General features: G+C 45.0%; 1 protein-coding gene across 4 annotated transcripts in view; it reads left to right on the plus strand.

Annotated features, from left to right (window-relative positions):
- Positions 1-23,650, plus strand: part of GRIN2B (glutamate ionotropic receptor NMDA type subunit 2B) — a 459,317-nt gene that overhangs the window by 426,271 nt on the left and 9,396 nt on the right. For 2 of the 4 annotated variants that reach the window (XM_084766782.1, XM_084766783.1), the window contains 4 exons: positions 5,297-5,457; positions 7,164-7,351; positions 10,133-10,371; positions 12,748-16,836. In XM_084766782.1, the coding sequence (XP_084622908.1) occupies positions 5,297-5,457; positions 7,164-7,351; positions 10,133-10,371; positions 12,748-14,598 (2,439 nt within the window). In that variant the 3' untranslated portion in view covers positions 14,599-16,836. Of the gene's footprint in view, positions 1-5,296; positions 5,458-7,163; positions 7,352-10,132; positions 10,372-12,747; positions 16,837-23,650 lie in introns of those variants that run through there. The other 2 variants (XM_084766784.1, XM_084766785.1) reach the window with 1 other exon arrangement.

Raw genomic sequence — 23,650 nt, forward strand, 5'->3', positions numbered from 1 at the left:
GTGCCACTGTGAGTTTACAGTGATTGCCAGGAGCAAGGGTTGGATCCAGTGGAGAGGGTGGGAGCGAGCGACTGTGACACCAGCAAGGGAAGGATGGCCTCCCAGGTGACCCCACTTAACAGCATATGGCCTCGCTTCCCAGGAAGCCAGGGCAGAAGGACTCTTGGCAGCATCCCAGCTGGCAGTGGAGAGCCTCAGCTTGTCCTCCACACAGCCTGGGACAATATCCTTGACCTCTCCAGGACTTTGATGTCTTTATCTGTGAAATGGGCCTGATCCCTGAGGATCCTCCCCTTCTGTGCTTTCATTCACTAATGGACCTGTGTTTTAGCAATCCCAATCTGAGTGGCCTCCAGAAAAAATACTGAATTGAAGGAAGGCTTACAGTGACCAAAAAGGATTAATAAGGAAGACTGGTTTATTTTTATTTTTATTTTAAAGGCTTTTTATTACAGACTATTCATCTCTACTTATAGGATTTTTATTATAAACAAGAGTTCAAAAGAAATTTTACAATACAAATTGCTTTCATTTTTACACAAGTCTTATTTTTTACATATTATTAACTCTAGAATGTCTCTATTGACAGAATTATAGATAATTAAGTGTCAATTACTGAAAATTGAATAATTTATGTTTTCACTAGATTGAAACCAAACCTTTATTTTATTTTTTCCTGTTTTTTTTAATTGAAAAATAAAATCATTCATATTATATCTCAATTGCTATCCCATCCCATGTATCCTCCCATTCCTCCCTCCCTCCAGCTTTCACCCCATTCCCCTTTCCTGTGACTGTGACTGATGGGGACCTCTTCCCCTTGAATATGATGCTAGGGTATCAGGTTTCTTCTTGGTAGTCTGCTATCCTTCCTCTGAGTGCCATTGGGCCTCCCCATCAAGGGGACATGGCCAAATAAGGGGCACCAGAGTTCATGTAAAAGTCAGTCTCCAGTCTCCACTTAACTGTGGAGAATGTCCTGTCCCTTGGCTAGATCTGGGTAGGGGTTTGATGATGACTGCATGTATTATCCTTGGTTGGTGGGAAGGCTATTTAAAAAAATTTTTTTTCACCATTTTAAAATCAGACAGGATTTTTTAATCTAATTATTGTTTTCCTTGGCTTATTGAAGTCGTAATTTTTCAAATTATTTGTCAAGGTCTTCCTTGGTCTAACTTAGATTCTTCAAAGTATACATTTTTATTCGTCCCCCATACCCCATCAACTGTCACCAAGGTTAAACTATAGGGCTTATGTCTTGGGTGGGTTTTATTACAAGGGCATTTATCAGGACATCAAGGCACTTGGGAGTTTCCCTTTTCTTCTTCCCCATGGGTCTCCTTTAGCGTACACACTGTTCCCTGTGAAGGTGAATTTTAGTCACAAGGTCCAATGACAGTTTTTAAAGACCTGTTTCATTTGAACCTCCCATCAACTAAACAAGAATTTTCAAAGGGGAAAGCAAGCTTACTTCTATATCTGCTCTGGCTAATTCTGAGCCTGTGTCCTCCCTGTTGCCCCCTCCCCCCACCCAAGGCTGGCCTAGCTAAGGGACAGATAAAAGAACAAGACTTTCCCTTCTAAGGGAATGCCACCACACACAGGACAGCTTTACATATTACAATTTCATGGCCACAGAAGCATCTAACAGTTTTGAGCTTTGTGTACTGTAAAGCACTTACGAACATATTGTCTTAGTTATTAAAATCATATTTCCAGGGGAAAAAATGGGACTTTGCAAGGCTAAGTAACTTGCCCATGTTTGTGTTCCTACAATAGACATGAGTGAGGGCTGAATTTAAACCAAATTGCCTCACAACCTAAATTTTGTCCACAGGACCTTCCCACTGCAATCTGCATTGTTTCTCTGGTTATTTGCTCAGGGATGGTGCCCAAGTGATAAAAAGTCTTGTTCTACCATTACTAATTTGTTTCTCAAAGAGCTTTAATTTATTTTCAGATACTTCTTCCCAGTTGGTGGCTTTACCTTCTCATGGTCCTAACTGCATCTTTTAAAGAGAAGTTCTGCATTTTGATGCCCTTTAATTTGTCTTTATTTCCTCAGTTGGTGGACAGGACATGTGATGCATAGTCTTCATCTAATTCTAGCTTACAAAAATGTCCTCATATATTTTCTCCTGAAAAGTTTACAAGTTTGAGGTAATTGCTATTGATCTTGTGAGGTGAGGAATAAAGTTTGTTTTGTGCAGGAACATCTAATTACCTTCACACTATTTGTTGAAAACTAGCTTATCTCCACCGAACTGCCTTCAACCACACTGTGTGTGTGAATGTCTGTTGTAGCCGCTCTATTCTGTCAACCTTCTCCTTCATCATTTTTGCATCCATGCCGCAACGTCACTGTAGCTCTTCAATATGGCTTCAAAATCCTTCAGTGTTGCCCTTCTTTTGAAAATGGTGTTTGCTATTCTAGTTCTGTATTTTTTTTATGTTTTATTTAAAATAATGTAGAGAATCTAAAGAGCATTTAAAGTTTAAAAAAAGATTATGGTACAAAGTTAGAAACACCTCGGCTTGTAGCTCCATCAGGAAGTGGGGACATTGGGCATGGGGTTTCATTTGGTTAATCAAAAAGTGTTGCATGGACCTTGCATACGTTGAGTTTCTAAAAAATTACCTAGATGACAATAATTTATATTAGATGGGAATTGGATGTAATTCCAACTTTCAGTAGTACTTCAGAAACTACTGTGGGACCTATAGGACCTTAGGCCTTTGTATCTGTTGCCATTGACTTAGCAAAGTACAGATTTACATGAGAGAAGGAGTTAGTTTGACCACAGTGGCTGCTGCCTCCCATACCATCTGCTCTGCTCTGGATTTAGGGGAGTTATATATATTTGACAGTCTTGTGTGAAGTATTCTGGTGTCTGTCTCTTTCACTAAATGGTAACCTTGTTTACTGTAAGCTTGCTATCTACCAGGCAAAGTGAAGAGTCATTCTTAATTAGGACAGTGAAAGCACTGATGATATCTGTCACCACCGCCATGGGGTGCTATTGAGCAAATTACCCTCACTGGGCCCCTGTTTCATCATTTGTTGAGTGAAAGGTTAGTTAGCTCTGAGTAGACAACTCATCTCTAAAATTCTCCAATTCATCTATGTTTATTTACTTAAAAATTGTAGCCCCTTAAAGAAATAAACAAAGGCTATTTATGGCATAAAGCCTGCTGATCAGAAAAGGAGAGTTTTTCCAGTTGAGAGGTCTGGTCTTTTGAAGTGCCTAAACATTCCATTCACAGCGCATGTGTCTCTGACTCTACTCTTAACGGAGGCCAACACTGAGCAGCTATAGCGGCTATGAGGTCTCCTTGTGCTATGACAATCTATGGTCCACCGAACCCTCAAATTCTGAGAAGGAGAAGAACGGCCACTGAACTTGGACAGTTTTAAAAGTTCAGTGGTCCCCTGGGTCAGCGAGCTAGGTGTGCAACTCCAGCCTCAAGATAACAGACACAGCATTGGAACCAAGAGCACTTTAAACATCGTCACTGCCCTCCCTATGCCAAGGCATAGCTTTATGCCCGTATTCTGTGTCATGTTAGCTAAGCTTTCAGGACAGGAACGTTAGACAGCCTGCTGTTTATCAGTAAAGCCAAACTGAAATGCACATCAATTCAGAAAAATGTGTGACCAACTCCTGAGTGTCTGCTATCTTAGTTTGCTTTCTATTGCTGTGATAAAGACCGTAGCCAAAGGTAATGTGGGAAGAATGGGTTATCTGGCTTATAAGTCCCAATCATTGTCCATCAAGAAGGGAAGTCAATCCAGGAACTCAAGCTGGGCAGGAATCTGGAGGCAAGAACTGAAGTAAAAACCATGGAGGAGTGCTGTGCTGCGTACTGACTTGCTCTCTATGGCTTGTTCAGATCTGCTTTTTTTTAAAAAAAAAAAATAAAACCCAGGACCACCTACGTAAGTGTAGCACCATTGACAGTGGACTGGGCCCTCCTACATCAGTCATTAATCAAGGAAATACCTTAGAGTACTTTACAGACTTGCCTACAGTAAAATCTGACATAGGCATTTTCTCAATTGAAGTCCCTCTTACCAGGTGACCTGCTTTGTGTCAAGCAAACCTACTGTGTGTCAGCTGCTGTGCCAAGTACTTCTCTTGCATTGTGTAAGTCTGTCTCATTCTTGAAAACTGGGCATCATCAACTCCTTGTTATGGAGGAAGAAATGATGCACCTTTTGTGTTAGAGACAACAGTCATGAAATAATAGTAAGTGGCAAAGCTGCTCGTCACTCTCTTTTAACCTCAAGCTTAAACTATTAATGCCTACATCCAAGGCTAGTTCTCAGTACTTAGCCAGTACATTTAGGGAGTCATTGAATTTATAGCATGAACCTAGTACTCTAAACCATAATAACAAGTATTGATGGATCATTTTGGGGGCAGCTTGACAGAAGGAAGAATTCACAGGAGGTTTCTCAAAGCAGTTGCTTTGAGCCATATTTAAAAATGAAGGACATGAATTGGGCCAAAGAGAAAGGTGAGTTTGTGTTAAGGAGATGGATTTGATGAGGCCGTGGAAATACAAATGGTCAAATTATGTGCTTGGGAAGCAACATTAAGACCTAACTCACTGCGGGGTAATAGCCAGAAATAAAGCTGATGTCATAGAGACAGAATCCAAGGAATTTAAATTCTGGTCTGAGGCGTTGGAGATACACTCTCAGAGTTTAAGAGGGGAACATATTGAAAAGTGACATGGAATTTGCACGTTATCCAATAGCTGGTATAGGATCAACAGAATTTTGAGTGCTTTGAAGGTCAAGAGAAATTTTCTTAGCAAAATGTATTTGATATTCGAACATCATCTTCATGAATATAATGCTGTGGGACCTTAATTGTACAATGACAGTACATTTGGGCCTCTGAATTAAGAGGCCTGGGTGCAGATTTTAAACACTTTTGGAAATAAAGGTGACTAATCTACCACAAACTGTATCACACCACCTTCAAGCCTGTCATCAATGGTATTGTGCTATGTGCATAGAAGGAACACACGAGGTTATAGATTAAACTCAGGGTTGGCCAAATAGAAATCTCTCAACAATATGTATTAAATTGAGTTGAATTGAAGTTCACTTCCAGAAGGCAATTACTGCTCCTGAGTGAGGGCTAATGTGTTTGCTGAATTAGAGTTGGTTCTTTTCCATTATAAACTCACTAATGCTGACCTAACGTCTCTGCACATTTTCTAAAGCATTTCTTCCTTTCTCTGTCTCTGTCTGTCTCCCTCTCTCGTTCTCTCTTTCCCTCTCCAGTTCCAGAGACCTAATGACTTCTCACCCCCTTTCCGCTTTGGGACTGTGCCCAATGGCAGCACAGAGAGGAATATCCGTAATAACTATGCAGAAATGCATGCCTACATGGGAAAGTTCAACCAAAGGGGTGTAGATGATGCCTTGCTCTCCCTGAAAACAGGGTAAGAATGGCCTCCCAGCTCAGAGTGATATGCTTCACACATCCATTAGACGTCATTGCACCAAAGACCCGCTCCCAAGTTCAATCTGGCAGCGCCATTCCAACCATTGTAGGAAACTCTAAGGCTGTTCCTTGCTTCTGTGTACCATCCTGCAAATTGTTTTCTGCTTGCATGAATGTGGGCACAGATGGGAGAGTAGAGAGGAAGAGCCAAGGAGAGAGCTCATATGTGTTACACACGAAGTACAGACCATCCTGATGCCTACGGAGAGTGGGGAAAGTGAAAGAGGAAGGATGCAAAAGTTTTTAGATGACAACAAGAATGTGTTGGTTGATTCCCCAATCGCAGCTTTGATTGTCACTCCCCATAGCCGTTCTCTGTGCTCAGGGTGTGTTGGTTCACAGAGTGTGGATGCGCTGGCATTTAGTTCACTGGGCACACGTGTGCTTTTGTTCAAAAGCCAGAGCTGCAAAAGATGACTGACATTTGAGCACTGTAAATGTTGAGATTTGGAGGCTAATGCATCATAAAGCTGTTTCCCTTTGTTCTGTGATAACTACTAACCTGTGGACCTCTCCTCTGGCCACCTTTGCACCCCAAAGTCTCCAAGTACCACCTGGATGAGGTGGCCACCTAAAGTACTGTGGGATTCCATCTTACTGCCATGAACAGTCACAAGGGGTTTCAGAAGATGGGAACCGAGGTTAGAATAGGAGTTTGAGTAACGCCCAGTCGTGCTGAATGTTTGGCGTCTGGGCATGCCACCAACCTACATTTTAAAGGGCACATTTTATAAAGCGTCTTGTAGCTTGTCATGTGAGAAGGGATTTGCTTCCCACCCTGCCCGCACCCCACCCCCTTGAAGAGAGACAGAACTCCCTAGCTTAGAGCTGCTCAGAAGGGCTGCATGTCCTGCTTTCTCTCAGACCTGATCCTTGCATGGCTTCGTCTGAGCTGCTTCCTCAGCCTTTAATGTGTAGCACTGTTGGTTTGGAAGAGTGGTGCATGCCTTTCTGTGCTGAGCCCCCATCTTTCCTCTCTGCATCCGTTCTTTGCTAAGCTCAATGTCTTGCGTGATGTGCATGTAGGTTTGGGGATTTGAAAGATCTTGGTTCTTCTGTATGCTGCCTTCTCTTGCAGAGCTCCATGTTCGCTCTTGCCCAAGCTTGACCTGTCACCACCCTGGCCCCTCAAACCAGAGTCACATAGCACAAGAGAGAGTATTGAAGCCTTTCTGACCACCAAAATAGCCACACATCTACTGAAATAGGAACACCTATACTTTCCCCGACTCTGGACTATAATGAACTGAGAAATGAAAAAAAAAATGTTATATAAGTCTTACCCGTGCTATTTGTTATCATTGTGGTGCTTGCTTTTCATTATTTCTGTTATTATTTTTATTGATTCCTTTTTACTCCTTCTCCTTTTCAGACACAGCTTATGAGTTGGCCTCAGGCCCAACTTACATTCTTATCATTCCTGGTGGGAGGGGGAGAAGAAACAACTCCTTTCAACTTGAAATCATCAAGAGCAGCCTGGAATGCAGTCTTTAGACTCTCATGGTAGTCCAGCTTGAGCCTTATTGTGAGCCAGTACTCCCCATAGCCTCTGAAACCCTACCATCTCATACTAATAGCCCAATAGGTAGTTTTGTGATATAATTTCCTCCTTGGTATTTGTTGGTTCACTTCTTTCTTATGCAGGAAGCTTGATGCTTTCATCTACGATGCTGCAGTGCTCAACTACATGGCTGGAAGAGATGAAGGCTGCAAGCTGGTGACCATTGGCAGTGGCAAAGTCTTTGCTTCCACAGGCTATGGCATTGCTATCCAAAAAGACTCTGGGTGGAAACGCCAGGTGGACCTTGCTATCCTGCAGCTATTTGGAGACGGTAAGCTAGAGAAAAGGGAAGTGCCCACTTGGCCTCAACCAATAGCCATTCTGAAATAGCAACCTTTATAATCTGTGCATCCAACATAGCATGTCACAGGATATGATAAGATGGGAGAAAAAAATTTTTAGACTCTTACAGCCACATAACAAATGACATGGCTTGAGTGACATAAACTCTAGAACTCATTGGATTGAAATTCTGAACACTATGGATATCAATATGGGTAGCTTCCCGTGAAAGCGATGAGGGAGAATCCTGCTTGTGCTTGTTGTACAGTTTTTGATGGCTTCTACTTGGTGTTCCTTGAGCTGTCAAAGCCCCACTCAGATCTCTATGTTCATACTACCTGGATGAATGTTTTCTTCTGTATTCGTCTCTCTGCATCTACCCTTTTCTTAAGGTCAATAACATGAGGTTAGCGGCCTGCTGTGTTCCAGTGTGACTTCACTATGATTAGTTACATCTGCAATGACCCTATTTCCAAATAAAGTCACATCTCAAGCTACCAGAAGTTAGGAATTCAATATATAGATTACACGGAGACACATTTTTAACCCACACTGGGTAAAGATGAGGGAAGGGATTAAAGTAGTTGGTGACAAGGGTGCACTGGAAAATTGTGTCATATAATAAAAGCTTTAGGGATAAAATAGGCCACAGTTAGATGTTTCAGATATCAGCCCATGTAAAATTATGGTATAATTTGAGTCTTTTCTTATCACCTCATCTAGCTCCCAAATAATGAAATGGAGACTTACTAGACTTATTCAACAAGCCTTAAAATATCTATTCTAACCCTCTATAATGGTCTGGCTACTTCCCAGTCACAAACCCTGAATTACTTGCCATATTAGTCCCACTTAAGTTGGTTCTGCTCTATCAGGCCAGTCCTCTTGGCTGCGTCCTTTCTCTCCTTCTCCTTCCTTCTCTCTTCCTCTTGTGGCCCCTCCTGAGATCCCTCACTGGATCAAAAGCCCAGCCTTTCTAGCTCCTCTGCCCAGTCATTGGCTGTTCACCTTCTTTATTAGCCAATCAGAGATTTGGGGGAGCAATTTTTATACAACACTGATCAATGATCATCACAATACCCAATGTCTAAGCTGCAACCAGATTTAGACACAGAATTCAGCATCTGAATACACAGCACACCAGACCAACCCCCAACAAGTCCACACGTGGCGCAAACACTAAACAGAACTGTACGGCAGTGCTCTTTGTGTTCCCAGAGGAAGGACACAGAAATGGATGTGTGTCTGTTTCCTTATCCTTCACTCTGTCCTGTCATGATCTTCTGGCTGAAGAGGTAGAGCACAAGCATCCTCAGATGTGGGTACTAGAAGGCACTCACTTCCTGTATCTTTCAAGTGGTGGACTGAACACTGAGAAATCCATCTCATCAAACTACTACTATCTTCCGCATTTCTCTTCACTTCATTGTTCCAAGAACTGACTCTTCCCTCGAACCCTCACCCACAAACTAATCCAGATACAGATGGGCCGCACTGTGCATGGGTTCCTATCCCATCAGCCATGTGGGTCTGTCATTCAAGGCTGAAGGACTTTCTCTATCCAAGAGACAAAAAAAAAAAAAAAAAAAAAAAAAAAAACCCAGGGGTAGGTTTCCAGATTCCCGGCTGAATCTGGCTGCTGGACTGGTTAGAAACAGTATTGTTGAACCAAAGAAGAAAAGAAGAAAAGCAAGTGGATTCCTACCAGAGTTAGAGCTAGAGTCTTGAAAAGCCATGGCATAGCCAGTAGTTACCAAGTACATCAGTAGAGACGACTTCAGCTTTCATTGGGGCATGCAAAGTTCAAACTCTGACCAAGCCAGAGTTGACAGAACGGTACCCTTCATGAGATATCCAGGGTTTCATTTCTGTGGAATTACTGCATTCTAAGGGTCTTGCTTACTTTCATTTTCTTTCTTCCCCCACCCCCCCTTTGAGATTTCTACATTTCTACTGACTCGTGTCCAGTGACAGTTGTAAGAGTCATTGAGATAGAACCAAAGTAATCAATGCACCCTTAGGCGGCGTTGAGAGGAAGCAGGTTCCATTGTGACAGTCCCATTTCATTCTAGCTGCCTCCTCTCATACATTTCATATTTTATTCTATAAATGACCTGTAATTCTGAGAGATCATAGGGACTCAGCCTCTCTCTCTCAATCTCTTTCTACCTCCTTCACCAATCCAGTCCGCTCTCCATAACTTCAAGAGTCTTCACATGTTTGGTTATGTTATCCGCACTGTCTGTACAATAAAAGGCACAGTGTTTAACCTGAGTTCTTTCATGGAGCTTTCTTTGCTGAGGCTTATTCTGCTTTAAATGAGCATCTGTTTCCCCAGTGGTTATGCTATTTTCATTGCCTAAATGCCCTCACACACAATATAAATTAAAACCCATTGCCACTCTCAAGTTCTCTCTCATGAAAACCCATTGAGCACTTTGCCCATTAACTGTTCTCACTAATTTGACATCTTGTTCCTTGCGTAGCATATTGTGCATAATACTGAACACTGAGCTGTCAGTTTACACTGGGTAAAGGAGAGCCACCAGAAAGTTCCATGTCCTTGTGTCACCTAGAGTTCCATTCATTACATTTTCACTGGCTACTTAAGGGTGTATTGGTGAGTTAAGACATAATGGTATTAATAAAAAGTGTATTCTCTCTTTGTGGCTCTCTTTCTGTCATGTTTTATGCTCTTCTTCAACTCTCCTTCATTTCTTTCCTCCTCCTCACCTCCACTATCTACCCCCTTTCTCTTCCCTCTCTCTAGGGGAAATGGAAGAACTGGAAGCTCTCTGGCTCACTGGCATTTGTCACAATGAGAAGAATGAGGTTATGAGCAGCCAGCTGGACATTGACAACATGGCCGGCGTCTTCTATATGTTGGGGGCAGCCATGGCTCTCAGCCTCATCACCTTCATCTGTGAACATCTCTTCTATTGGCAGTTCCGGCATTGCTTCATGGGCGTCTGCTCTGGCAAGCCTGGCATGGTCTTCTCCATCAGCAGAGTAAGTGTTTCAATGTAGATATTCAGAGCTTGTTAAGGGTGGTTTAGCCTTGCTCTGTGCTGAGCAGAGAGACCCAGGAGGGTGCTAGCTCCAGCCTTATGTAGCTAAGGCATGAAGCCAGTTCATGTGCACTTCCATAGGAGTCTGTGGGAGAGAATTTCAAGTGTTTCTAAGATGGGTGGGGACTATGCTTCCTTCCATTTTAGACTCAGACATTTGATTTTCTACCAAAAGAGGTAGCATTCTCAAAATAGAAAATTTGACTTTTCCCCACTTGCCTCTTACATCACCACTGATTGATTCTGTATAGGCTGCAATAATCACCCGATCCTTTGGGGAAAAAAATCATATTTTTCTTTAAATAGTGGAATGTCACATCTCTTATTATAATACACAAAGACACATTACTGGTGGTTTTACTGTGCCTATATTCTAACCACTTGTGAAGTAAAGAGAATTAAAGAGCCTAAAGGTTGGATGTGGTCACAGATGCCTACATACCAACACTGGGGGACTGAGGCAGGAGGATCACATGTATGTGGTGTGTGTGTGTGTGTGTGTGTGTGTGTGTGTGTGTGTGTGTTTGGCAGGGGTATAGATATACATAACATTTAAAAGAGCCTAACAGAACCCAAGTCTTGACTCATAAGAAATTTATATTCCAAAAAGTTACTTAAATGGGGCAAGACTTCAGGCCCTTCTTTGTTTAGAGATCATCTTCACTTCTAACTATGAACCTCAAGTCACAAAGGGGAGTCTTCAAAGAGTAGGATCTTCCAATTTTGTTAATACAGTTGTAGAACTCATGTGTGAGTGGTGAAATCAAATATCCTTTTAGGATAGAGGATTGTGTTGCAGATACGACTCAAAGGAGTTATGAAGGAAAGCAGATTTCTCATTAAATAGTTTCATTCTCTGGTCCTTTCCCTGTGGTGTTTTAGTGACAGGGAACAATCTCCTCATTTCCTCTCTAGCTGTCAGTCAATGCAGATGACTCAGTCACATAAGGACAGGGGAAGGGAACTGTGGGACTCCTGGTCCCTGGGCCTTGGGTTCCACCATGCAGCCCTTCCCAGAGGCCACAGAAGTAACAGAAAAGAGAAATCTCATGCATGGCCCTTTGATATGATCACTGTCTTTACTGAGGAGGACACTTGGCATTTCCTTCTGGCCACTGTCAAGAGGTCATAAGTAAGAAGCAGTAAGGGAGAAACCCCACCAGGAAGATCTTGTGTCTCCCAAGGCTTGACACTTCTTTGCCATATAACTACCATTTTCCTTCTGACCTTTTTTTGGGATTTGGTCCTGCCCATTCAAATGAGAGTCCTTTCCAAATTAACCTTCTTGGATGTAAAGACACATTTTAAAGCTGCCTCTCCGTATAATTTACCTTGCCAGGGAGAAAGTCTGTTTGCCTTTCATGGCAGTACATGTCAGGAGAGCGGTAGGCTGACCCAACCTTGGACATTGGGAGACTATCTACCCCGGAGAGCAACCTAGGTTTTCTCATGGATTCTGTTCTTCAATGCCCTGAACAAGTAGCTGTATGCCTGGTGTTCTTCATCAGTACTAATTTGACAGAACATTAATTATTTATGGTAATATTGAATGTAAGAAGGAAAGCAAGAGTTAACGAGTGAATAAAGGAGAGACCTCAACAAGAGAGTTATTTATTCACATTGAGCTCTTGATAGTTGTCCCAGTTCTTCCTCCCACAGTGTTGGCCACAGCAGTAGAAAATGTTGCTTTGACCCCAGGGCTTTCTAGCTCTCTGTGTGAATTCAGCTCATGCTTAGCTACAGAACAGCATCGCTCCCTTGCTATTTGCCAACCAAAATTCTAAAAACTGCTCAAAATCGGTCAGAGCTAGAAACAAGAAGCAGCGGCAAGCAGCAGCAGCTAAGAGCGGCCAACCAGAGCAAAATGGCATCTGTGTACGTGAAGGAATGCCCTGTGCACTTGGTGTGAGTCCGCTCACAGCGCTTGCTATATGTTTGCAGCATGGATTCTTTTGTAAAACATGAAAATCTGGGTATAGGAGAAAAAAAAAACAAAAAACAAAAAACCAAAGACAGATCATGTGTAGAGTTCAGGCATAAATGCCATGTCGTCTATTTGTCCAAGTCCCTTGGTACGACCATTCCCCTCCCTAGTGGCCAGATTCTTATCCTTAGCTCATGATCCAAATTTTGCTGAAACCAAGAGTCTACATCAGCTAAGCTCCAAGTTCCATTTCTGTGAGTGTAGCACACTGCCTGTCTCATGATTTTCCGATCGTTGGCTTACCTCAGAAGACCCTCAGTGGTAGGGCGCTGTTGTTTTATCCTGTGTTTCAGTGTCTCTGAACTCAATCTGTCCCATCCTGTGTCCCTTCAGGGTATCTACAGCTGTATCCATGGAGTAGCTATAGAGGAGCGACAATCTGTGATGAACTCCCCTACCGCCACCATGAACAACACACACTCCAACATCCTGCGCTTGCTCCGCACAGCCAAGAATATGGCCAACCTGTCTGGCGTAAACGGCTCCCCTCAGAGTGCCCTGGACTTCATCCGTCGAGAGTCCTCTGTCTACGACATCTCCGAGCACCGGCGTAGCTTCACGCATTCAGACTGCAAGTCTTACAACAACCCGCCCTGTGAGGAGAACCTGTTCAGCGACTACATTAGCGAGGTAGAAAGAACATTTGGCAACCTGCAGCTGAAGGACAGCAACGTGTACCAAGACCACTATCACCATCACCACCGACCACACAGCATCGGCAGCACCAGCTCCATTGATGGGCTCTACGACTGTGACAACCCACCCTTCACCACCCAGCCCAGGTCAATCAGCAAGAAACCCCTGGACATTGGACTACCCTCCTCCAAACATAGTCAGCTCAGTGACCTGTACGGCAAGTTCTCCTTCAAGAGTGACCGCTACAGTGGCCATGACGACTTGATTCGCTCGGATGTCTCAGACATCTCCACGCACACTGTCACCTATGGAAACATAGAAGGTAACTCAGCCAAGAGGCGGAAGCAGCAATATAAGGACAGTCTGAAGAAGCGGCCCGCCTCGGCCAAGTCCAGGAGGGAATTTGATGAGATTGAACTGGCCTATCGTCGCCGGCCACCCCGCTCCCCAGACCACAAGCGCTACTTCAGGGACAAAGAAGGGCTCCGAGATTTCTACCTGGACCAGTTCCGAACGAAGGAGAACTCGCCTCACTGGGAGCACGTGGACTTGACTGACATTTACAAAGAGCGTAGTGATGACTTCAAGCGAGATTCGGTCAGCGGAGGTGGTCCCTGTACCAACAGGTCTCACCTCAAACACGGAACAGGTGATAAGCATGGTGTGGTAGGTGGGGTGCCAGCTCCTTGGGAGAAGAACCTGACCAATGTGGATTGGGAGGACCGGTCTGGGGGAAACTTCTGCCGCAGTTGTCCCTCGAAGCTGCACAATTACTCCTCTACGGTGGCAGGGCAGAACTCGGGCCGGCAGGCCTGCATCAGGTGTGAGGCCTGCAAGAAGGCTGGTAACCTGTACGACATCAGCGAGGACAACTCCCTGCAGGAACTGGACCAGCCGGCTGCCCCCGTGGCTGTGACATCCAACGCCTCCACCACCAAGTACCCTCAGAGCCCGACTAATTCTAAGGCCCAGAAGAAGAATCGGAACAAACTGCGCCGGCAGCATTCCTACGACACCTTCGTGGACCTGCAGAAGGAGGAGGCCGCCTTGGCCCCACGCAGCGTGAGCCTGAAAGACAAGGGCCGATTCATGGATGGGAGCCCCTACGCCCACATGTTTGAGATGCCAGCTGGTGAGAGCTCCTTTGCCAACAAGTCCTCAGTGCCCACTGCCGGACACCACCACAACAACCCCGGCAGCGGCTACATGCTCAGCAAGTCGCTCTACCCTGACCGGGTCACGCAAAACCCTTTCATCCCCACTTTTGGGGATGACCAGTGCTTGCTTCACGGCAGCAAATCCTACTTCTTCAGGCAGCCCACGGTGGCAGGGGCGTCGAAAACAAGGCCGGACTTCCGGGCCCTTGTCACCAATAAGCCCGTGGTGTCGGCCCTTCACGGGGCTGTGCCAGGTCGTTTCCAGAAGGACATTTGTATAGGGAACCAGTCCAACCCCTGTGTGCCTAACAACAAAAACCCCAGGGCTTTCAATGGCTCCAGCAATGGACATGTTTATGAGAAACTTTCTAGTATTGAGTCTGATGTCTGAGTGAGGGAAGAGAGAGAGAGGTTAAGGTGGGTATGGGAGGGATAGGGCTGTGGGCCGCGTGGTGCGCATGTCATGGAAAGAGTCGGGGGTGAACTTGGCTCCCATTTGCTTTTTCTTGTTCTTTTAATTTCTCTATGGGATCCTGGAGTTCTGGTTCCTACTGAAGGCAACCCTCGTGGCCAGTACCATTTCTCTTCCCTTGCGCAGTTCTCTCCTCCCTACATCTGTCCACCATCCCTGTTCCCATGAGAGGACAGCACTGGCCTCAGTGTGGGAGGATGGAGAGGAGACAGGAAGTGTTGCCTGTGCGCTTCTTCCTAGCGCAGAAGGGCTCAGAGCCGTCCATTTTGAGTGAGGCTTTCCTGAAACTGCTCTCTTTGAGGAGGCCAGAAAGCAGCAGACGTCCTAAGGGAGGCCGTTTAGCTTCCTGCTCATAGGAGAGAAGAGGCTTTTTGCTAAATTCTTGCTGCACGGTTGGCATCTGCCAAGGGACCACATACCAAGCGAGGGCAGGAAGTCATTTTGTGCTTATACATAAGCCAAAACAAAAAAGTTTGCTTCGACTCCAGAGGCCTCCTTGGTGGTGAGCCAAGAGGAAAGGCCCCCGGTAGAAGGAAGATTCCTGAACAAAGTGGCTTGCTCACTGCAGTAGTGTCCCATGGTGCATTGGAGACAAGAGCATGGAATCGTGTGTGCACATATGTCCGCATACACTTGCACCCACATGAAGTCAGGTGCCTCTGGATACAGAGAATGAAGCCTTGACTAGCTGCTTCCTTCCACGTTCTTACACCAATGTGCTTGTTTTGGCTTATATATAAACCAATGTCACAGGTTACTCGGATTGGGGCTATCTCTCCCTTTTCTCTTCTTGAGTAAGGATGAAGGTTCTCGGCATGGAGAAGATTCTTATAGTGTAGAAAAAAAATAACAAAAGAAAATGAAAGGAACTGAGTCGACCCTACAAAAATAACTTGTCAGGAGTTGACTATGGTTTCTATCAGCTTCGGCAGAGGAGTTTTCAGTAAGTCTTAAAGGAAATGGACACAGCCATAAGTCTTTTATCCATACTCAGCAAAAGAACACTCTTTTAGGCATTTAGCCCCCTAACTGGCTGACGTTTGGGGGGGGAGCTCTTCATATAAGGCTTTGAGAAGAGAGTCATTGACGGTAGGCTAAGTGAGGGAGGGGGATGTGTTCAATGCTTTGATCCCTTCTTACTTAATCTACAGCTGAAAGAGCAGGCAACTTTCCCCAGGACTGGTGATAAGTGACAGGGGATAGATGACAGGTGAAAGGGGAGGAGGGGGGAGTGAGCTCGTCCCCAAAGGCATGTCTCTAGAAGCCAGAGAGAATGAGAGAGACTTGGAAGTGGGGCCTGGCTCCCTAGGAATGTGTCTCGAACTAATGTGAACGCTACAGACTGAAGCCTTCCTCTTCTTCTGAAACCCTTGTTTCCCTTTCAGATTGTACTACTAAACAGTAAGTGTGTGTGTGTGTGTGTGTGTGTGTGTGTGTGTGTGCGTGTGAATACGCGTGGGTAAAACTCCAGGGATTGGGGTGCTGGCAGGTGCGATGCCCCTCGCTTAAAGTTGGAAAATTAAGAAGGGAAATGAATATTTGTCACTGCCTGTCCTGAAACTTGGGGTAAGGGTGTTCCGTGGGTCAGTTCTGCTGTCCTGACCTCCCCTCTCACAGGGTGGTACCCAAAGAGCCCCTGGGTCTGTTTGGAAGCTTGTCTGCAGGATTGCTCGCCTTGTTGCACACAGGACACATAAACCAGAAAGGTGCTTACCCTCCTCTGGAACGAAGCTGCCATGTCTCTTCACGTCACACCTTCCAGGGATGCTTCTTGCCTTCCTGGTCGCCCTGCCTCACGGCCTTTCCTCATCCCCCATCCTCGACTGCTGTCTCCCACCTTCCTCCTTGATTTTTACCTCAGTATCTTTCATTTAAAAGCCAACTGAAGGCCTTGTTTTCTTTTTAAAAATGAACGTGGGGGCAAGGGGCTGAACCTCTCAACAGTTTGGAGGGAGGAGCACCGAGTGCTTTACTTTAGGTTCCAGGAGAGACTCTGAGAGAGGACAGAGGGCGTGAGGTATCTCCCGGAGGAAGAACAAGAAGGGCCTTAGAATCATTGCTTCACTCTGGCTCTGTCCAAGGGTCAGGGGCTCATGCCTCACTCTTCCTCTTACCTCACCCCTTTAAAGTTAAAAAAGAAAAAAAAAACCAAACCAACTAACCTAGCGAACAGCAATCTAGAAAACGGGGGGCTCTGATGGTCTCCACGGGCCACAGAAATCAAGATGGTGTTTATTTCATATGTAAATATTTTGTTTTCTAATTCATTTTGTATAGATAAAGTGTTCTCCTGTGAGTATTCAGGGTGTTGAGCTGGAGGGAGTGGGGTGGGGATGGAAATGAGGGGGAACTGTTTCATTATGGGTTTTCTTTTTCTGTTGGGAGGAACTGTTGGATATGGCCTTTGCTTCAGAGTGTCTTGGGAAAGTTCACGGGAACAGAAGCCACTATGGTGAAGGAGGCAGGGGGAAAGTCATTTCTGTCCGTGCCCCATCTCCAAAACCTGTCTTCCTGCTGGTCTGTGAGAAGCGATCATGCACTTTGGTCTGAGTTCTGCTGGGTCCGAATCAGCTGGAAGCAAACGGTGGTCTGACCTTTGTCTTCTGGAGACCATAACAAACCATCACTCTGTAAAAGATGAGCTGGTGGCGTCAGATTTTTTCCCTGTCAGTACCCGGGCTCACAAAGGTTCCCCAAAGGGCTCGAAAAAGAACTGAGGTGGTTACCTCCCATTCTTGGCATGCCTGAGAGGTCAGGAAACTGGATTCCAAGGAATCTCACAGCAGCCTTCTCTGAGGCTTACCACTCATCTTACCATTCTGATCTCTCATGCTGCAGCACCTGAGCTCTGCCCATCCCATCCCTCCCGCTGTACCCACCTCTGGGAGTGACCCCTTCAGGCACACCCCTGAGGCAATGTCCTCTAATTCCGCATGTGGTTTCAGGCTGTAGAGAGATAGCAATGGATGCATGGGTCTTACAGATATACATGCTTTTCTTGAAAAGGTTGCCAAATTCCCTCAGAACTAGCAAGATAGCGAAAATTATTTTCAGAAATGGGAAAGTGGGTTTGTGCGAGGGACAGTACCAACAGTGGCTTTGTAGAGTTGCCTTGTTCTCCTTACTGCCGTCAGGGAGGGGCTGTTTTGTTCAAGTCAGGTGCCCTAAATCTGATTTGGGGCTAACCAGACAAATAGAATCTCTTTCACTGGATTGCTTGTTTTGTGAAAGATAGCAGCCTCCCTCCCTCCCTCCCTCCCTCCCTCTCTCTCTCTCTCTCTCTCTCTCTCTCTCTCTCTCTCTCTCTCCCACTCCTCCCTCTCTCCATCCTTCCCTCCTCTTCTCTCCTCTCCTCCTCTCCCCCTTATCTCCCTCCCTCCCTTTCTCTTCCTTTCCCCCCACCTTTCATTCCTAACTGATATACCCTGCCACACTGCATTCTCTCCCCTACCCTCCTCCACCAGAGGCTGCCATCTGGATAATGTAACGATCCTAAACCCCCCCCCCTTTTTGGCCACAATTGATCATCTTTCTCCAACTGGATACTTGAATTTGGACCAAAGTAAGGAATTCATGGCCTGCTCTAGAAAGAATAAGGAAATGGAATTTGTCAAGTTTCAGATGCGAAATTCCATAATAGCAAGTCAATTGAATATATATGAATTTAGCAGCCGTGCTCATCTCCTTCACTGATCGAGATGGACCAAGACCTAATCCATCCGAAACTGTGAGGCTCTGCAGAGCCTTGAAGAGCATCTTGTGTCCCACGGTGTCCTTCCAGAATCCGTGCTTTCTCTCATGAGTGCTCCCTATCTTCCATTGTGGAAGTGGGTTGATGAGTGTGGTCCCACATCACTCTGTTTAGTGGCCATGCTGCCCCATCAGCATGTCCGGTGACCTCAACAACCTGACCCTTGAATTTGCCTGAGTGAAGGTGTGCACACCCTTACAGAGTGTTGCATGTGCAGTGGACCTTGTTGTTTCCAAGTTGTCACTGTGTATCTTCAGCCAGAACTTGGGAAACATCCTTAGTGTGTATTCCCCTGTACTGGCCACAGCCATTTTGTGAGTGGGGGGGAAAAATCCCAGATGATCCCATTAAATGTTGGTGGTGTCAGTAGTGCCCAAACGCATGTGTAAACTAGGAGTCCTCTATACAGTGACGTGAATATCACTCACCCAGTCTTCCATGGCCATCAGGAATTGCCCCAGGGAGAATTCTCTGCAGAGTGCTGGTCACCTGCACCTCTCATTTAAGAGCTAGGGTTTCTTTTGTTTTGTTTTTGTTTTTGTTTTTTAGTTAGTTCAAGATTTAGGGACAGAGTAACTGTAATGCTTGGGCAAAAGCCTTTGGAAAAGATATTCCTGAACTCGCTTTATTATTCTGTTTTTGGTCACCATTTCTGAAAAGGCCCTTTCCTTACTTGGCACCCTGTGCGTGTCTGCTTTGGTGTGCTGGGAGTGATTCACATGTGTGCGTAAATGACATGTTGGCAGTTTATCGGTGAATGTGTTCAGTGTTTCTGGGCATTGTGGCCATACTGTATGTTCCCAAAGCCATATAGAAAAATGTATGACCTGGGGTTGCTGAAACACAATGGTATTGCCTTTGCTTTCTTCACTTCGGCAGCAGAGAGTCTTCTTGCTGCCTAAGTGATTCCTTAGGGGGCAAGCAGCACCCTGAGGTGGACAGTCACAGTGGAGTGGCTCTGGCCTTACCAGTGGCAAATGAGCATGGGGCTTTTTTCCCAGATCCTTAAAGAGCCTGCCAACAGCTTCCCAGGCAGATTTCCCGTGTTAGGCCTGGTCTGTCTGTCCATCTGCTGCTGAAATGAAGGCATTCCCAGGAAGAGTGACATACTAAGCCATATTAGGGATTTGTACATTTAAAACACCTAATCTACATTAGGATTTTCATTCCTTTTCCTGGGAATAAGCTGTACTATACCAGCAGGAGAAAGCAACAAGAGCATCATGAGCATCATGAGCAGCAGAGCAGGGAGAAAGGAGAAAGGGTCCAGACAACTGGTCATTTGAGCCATGCTTCATCTCTACCTGTTCAGTTGAGGCCCATGGGACCCTTGCTCAGGAGTTCCACGTGGCACTTATTTTCAGCACACAGTTGTGTACATAGTTTATAGACAGCCACCTTTGACCCCGTGTAAGGCAGGAAAGAATTGTGACTCAGGAATCAGAAGACGGGTGCCTCTCCTCAAATACAAGATGCTGAGTTGAGAGCTGCAGAGGGAAAACGCCCATTCACACTTAGTATACTGTCCATTAGCATAGTATAAAAATTGCTGAATTATCTCTTCTCTGTTCCAGATCAATTAATCTGCTAACTAACTTGCCCACATTCTAAACTCTCCTAATTTCCTTCTCCATACTCTCTGTGAAGGAGCCAATTGACTCTCAGGTGCTATTTAACCTGTGGGCCTATGTGATTTGGTTGGGTCAATGCTGAAATGTACATTTGTCATTCTGGGGGCTTCTAACATTGATCTGGGATTCCATGTAGTTTGGGAGGTGGCCATATATAAGGTCATAGGCTGAATGTCACATCCTACCCTCATCCCTTTCTAACCACATTTGCTCAGTCACACAAAGTCCCTGTGAGTTCAGTGGCTTGGAAGATAACCCACCTACTCCCACAACAAAGCCCCAGCCAAAGCCTTAGGGGAAAGTTAGTGCTTCTGCCTTGCCTTGGAGAGAACAGTGAGGTCAAGGCATTCCAGGTACCAATATGGAAGCAAGGGGAAGTAACTCCCCTCATGTTGGGTTGTAAAAGCAACGCCTAGAGTGGAAGGGGCATGTCAGGAATCTTGTATGTTTCTCTGCCACTGCGTCCTTGTGCACTGGTGTCGGAGCCAATCGTTGGGAGCCACTGGTGGTGTTCCGCATCTTGAGTTTTCTGGTGTGACTGGGAGTTGTCGTGCTGATGGGACTGGAGAGTGAGGAGCAGAGTGATTGGTAGTGTTCCTCACAGTCTTGGGATGCTGGGATACAGCATCACTTTTGGCAAAAGTCAATGTGGCGTTTAGTGCAAGGGCCAAAGCTACAATGAAAAAGCACAATTCTAAGTCCATTACAACGCTGTTATTTTAAAGATGTGGTTTCCAACCAGAACTCTGCTTAACAGTTAATAATTATTTTAAGGTTGTGATTTAAGGGGTGGTATAGAAAGAAAAATAAATTTAAAAGCTCTATATAAATATGTAAGTTAAAATAAACCAATGTCTGTTGAGCACTTATTATGTCCCTGAGCTAGTGCTGAGAAGTATATAAAAGGTTTTAAAATGGAGTATGTTACACTCGTGTAGGATATGCAAATGCACAAGTATAAAATATTTAAATGTATGTATTATGTATATATTAATAGGCGTGCATAAATTTCCGTGATTATACATGCAGGTTTAATATTTTCTGGTTTCAGGGTTTGTGTAAAAGATATCCATTATGTTATTTAAGACTACCACAGAGATTTGACTCTCCACATCAGGGCCAGGGCTTGACCACTCCTTCTGGAATTACGACACCTTCTAGAGCTAACACTCAGAAACTCTGGTTGCAGCCTTGCGTTTTCTTTGTTCTTCTTTGCTAGTTTCTCAACTGAGTGTTCCTCGCCCCTGTGGACCAAACTCCTCTTGGCGATCTTTCTGAGGTACACTTCAGACAGTGTACTTTCACTCTCATCCATCCATCTGACTGTTTCATCCCAAAAAAAAATCCGGCAGCCACCTGTAAGAACAACTCTCTCCAGTCAGTTGGACTCTTGAATCCCTGACTGCTTCTGTCTGTCTTTGCTCTCCCAAACTTCTAAATGGAAAGACTTTCTTCACGTCCGTACCCAATGCGCACAGCTTTGCAACCAGTCTATAATCTGCTACTCACCTACAAACACTGAGTAGCAATGCCGCAATGAGAGTCTTGCTACAAAACCCAAGAGCGTTTTTTTTTGTTTGCCTGCTATTTGCCCTTAGAGGTTAACCTGAGTTGAGCGGTGGAAGGTGGTACATTCTGATGTGCATCTTAGCTCAGTTTCTCTGTGAGCTGCCTCCTTTCTGCTCCTGCTCCACCTAGACTTGGCGTGTGTTCTCAGTTTGCCTCCCTCCATGTCAACTCCTCAGGATCTTTCTGACTTCCATGACATTCATGGTTCTGAGTTAAGATGAATTTCGAATCTCCACTCGTAGACACTAATTTTCTCTTCAGCTTAGTGCATACATTTCTCATCGCCCCACTTCAGATTGGCCCAAATATCCAGACCTACCCCCTTCAAAACCATCATAATTAGCAGATCTCCTTCTGGCTAATGACACCGCTGTTCTGTTACCACACAAAGGTTGTGGCTCCATCATGGCCCTGATTTTGCACACGGGACCATTTGGAAAACCTACTGATTCTCACTGTAAAGTTCTTTGGCCTCTGTTTGTCCTTTGGGCTCTTCCCTCCCGCCGATTATTTCGGCGTGGTATATCATTGTCCCAGCAATTTATGTTGCACTGTACTCTCAGCAGCTTGCACTTCGTAACCACAGCTACCCTGTGTCATCCCTAACCCAGAATACAAGCCTTTAATGAGCATCTCTTGACACACTTTTCCAGCAGGCAGGACTGATGGTCCTTTTCCTCTGTGTTCTCCTGGCCACAGCAAAGTTAAATTACAAACTTGTCCCTTCATATTCCTTGCCCGGCTAGACTGCCTTGTACCTTAAACTCCTCTTTTCCCAAAATACCCTGCTTCCAACTCTCTTCTCCCTCCTTTCTTGCAAGTTCACTCCTTCTATATAAGTCTTCAAAGACGATGGTAAATAATTATAGCATCTATTTCCTCTACAATCTGTGCACAAACAATTAGGTGTTTTATGAATGCCCATGACACTTTAATTTTATCTCCTGGGTGGCAACCATCAGAGACCATCTTCATAATTATTTGGTTGCTCACGTTATCTTCTCTACCAGATTCTAAACAAGCCAGACATTTACTAACCTTTAATTTCCTATATTACCTAATAGGGTATCTTGTATATGAAGGGTACTAGTGAATATTTGATATGACAAAATCTCTGGAGTCCTCCTTATTTGTTGCTTAATGGTTATTAATGTGTCTCTGCACTGATGAGTATCTACAAAGTAAATGCCCGAAGGATAGACTGGGAGGATCCTGATTGAGTGTGAGATGCCAGGGCCTTCCAGATGCTCTGAGTAGAGCTGATATCTGGACACATCACTGCCCTGAGTGAGCCTGGCATGACCCATGCTGGGACTGCCGGGTCTTTACTCAAGGGTCAGACAGCTGTTTAGACACTTTCACTGACAGAAGGGCTTTGTTACCATTCAAGCTCATTAATCCACAGCTTTGTGGACTTCAAGAAGTTGTGCGACAGGACCAATGGGCTTCACTGAGTGCTGGAAGTGTCCACCTTTGTAACTGGGAGGCCAGACCTGCAGTCAGAGGCTGTTCGTTCTGCTTATGCCCTTGTCTTGAGGATGGGTTTTTTTCCTCACTCTTTCTGAGGCTTTACAGCATTGAGGTTATTAAACACATTACCTCTGACATGTACATCTCAAGTGAAAATATGTCAGAATTTTAATGACTTGTTCCAGAGAGAATTCTAGTGTCTCAAGTCCTCTTTGCTCTGTAAATATGGTTAGATTCATTGCCCTGGAGGAGAGAGCATCATGCTGGCCTCATGACCTTCTTGTCCTCAATTCTTCATGCAGCCTTCACTTGTTGCCACCGTCCCTCAGTTTTACTTAACAACCTCACTCGTTTGTTCTGGTTACTGTCTGTCTCTAGCTCTGAAGGAACTCTTGGGGCAGATCCCGCCATTTTACTTAAGCCTCTCTGGTACCAGATGATATTCTTTTTCTTTCTCCTTGCCAACTTCCTCTATAAATCTCATGATGTCATCGATCATGAATTGTTTTCCTTTGGGAAGCATCTCCTGCCACCAAGTGCTAATTTAAAG

The sequence above is a fragment of the Acomys minous genome (genome assembly GCF_964271855.1).
Source record: "Acomys minous genome assembly, chromosome: 17".
Taxonomy (NCBI): Eukaryota; Metazoa; Chordata; class Mammalia; order Rodentia; family Muridae; genus Acomys; species Acomys minous.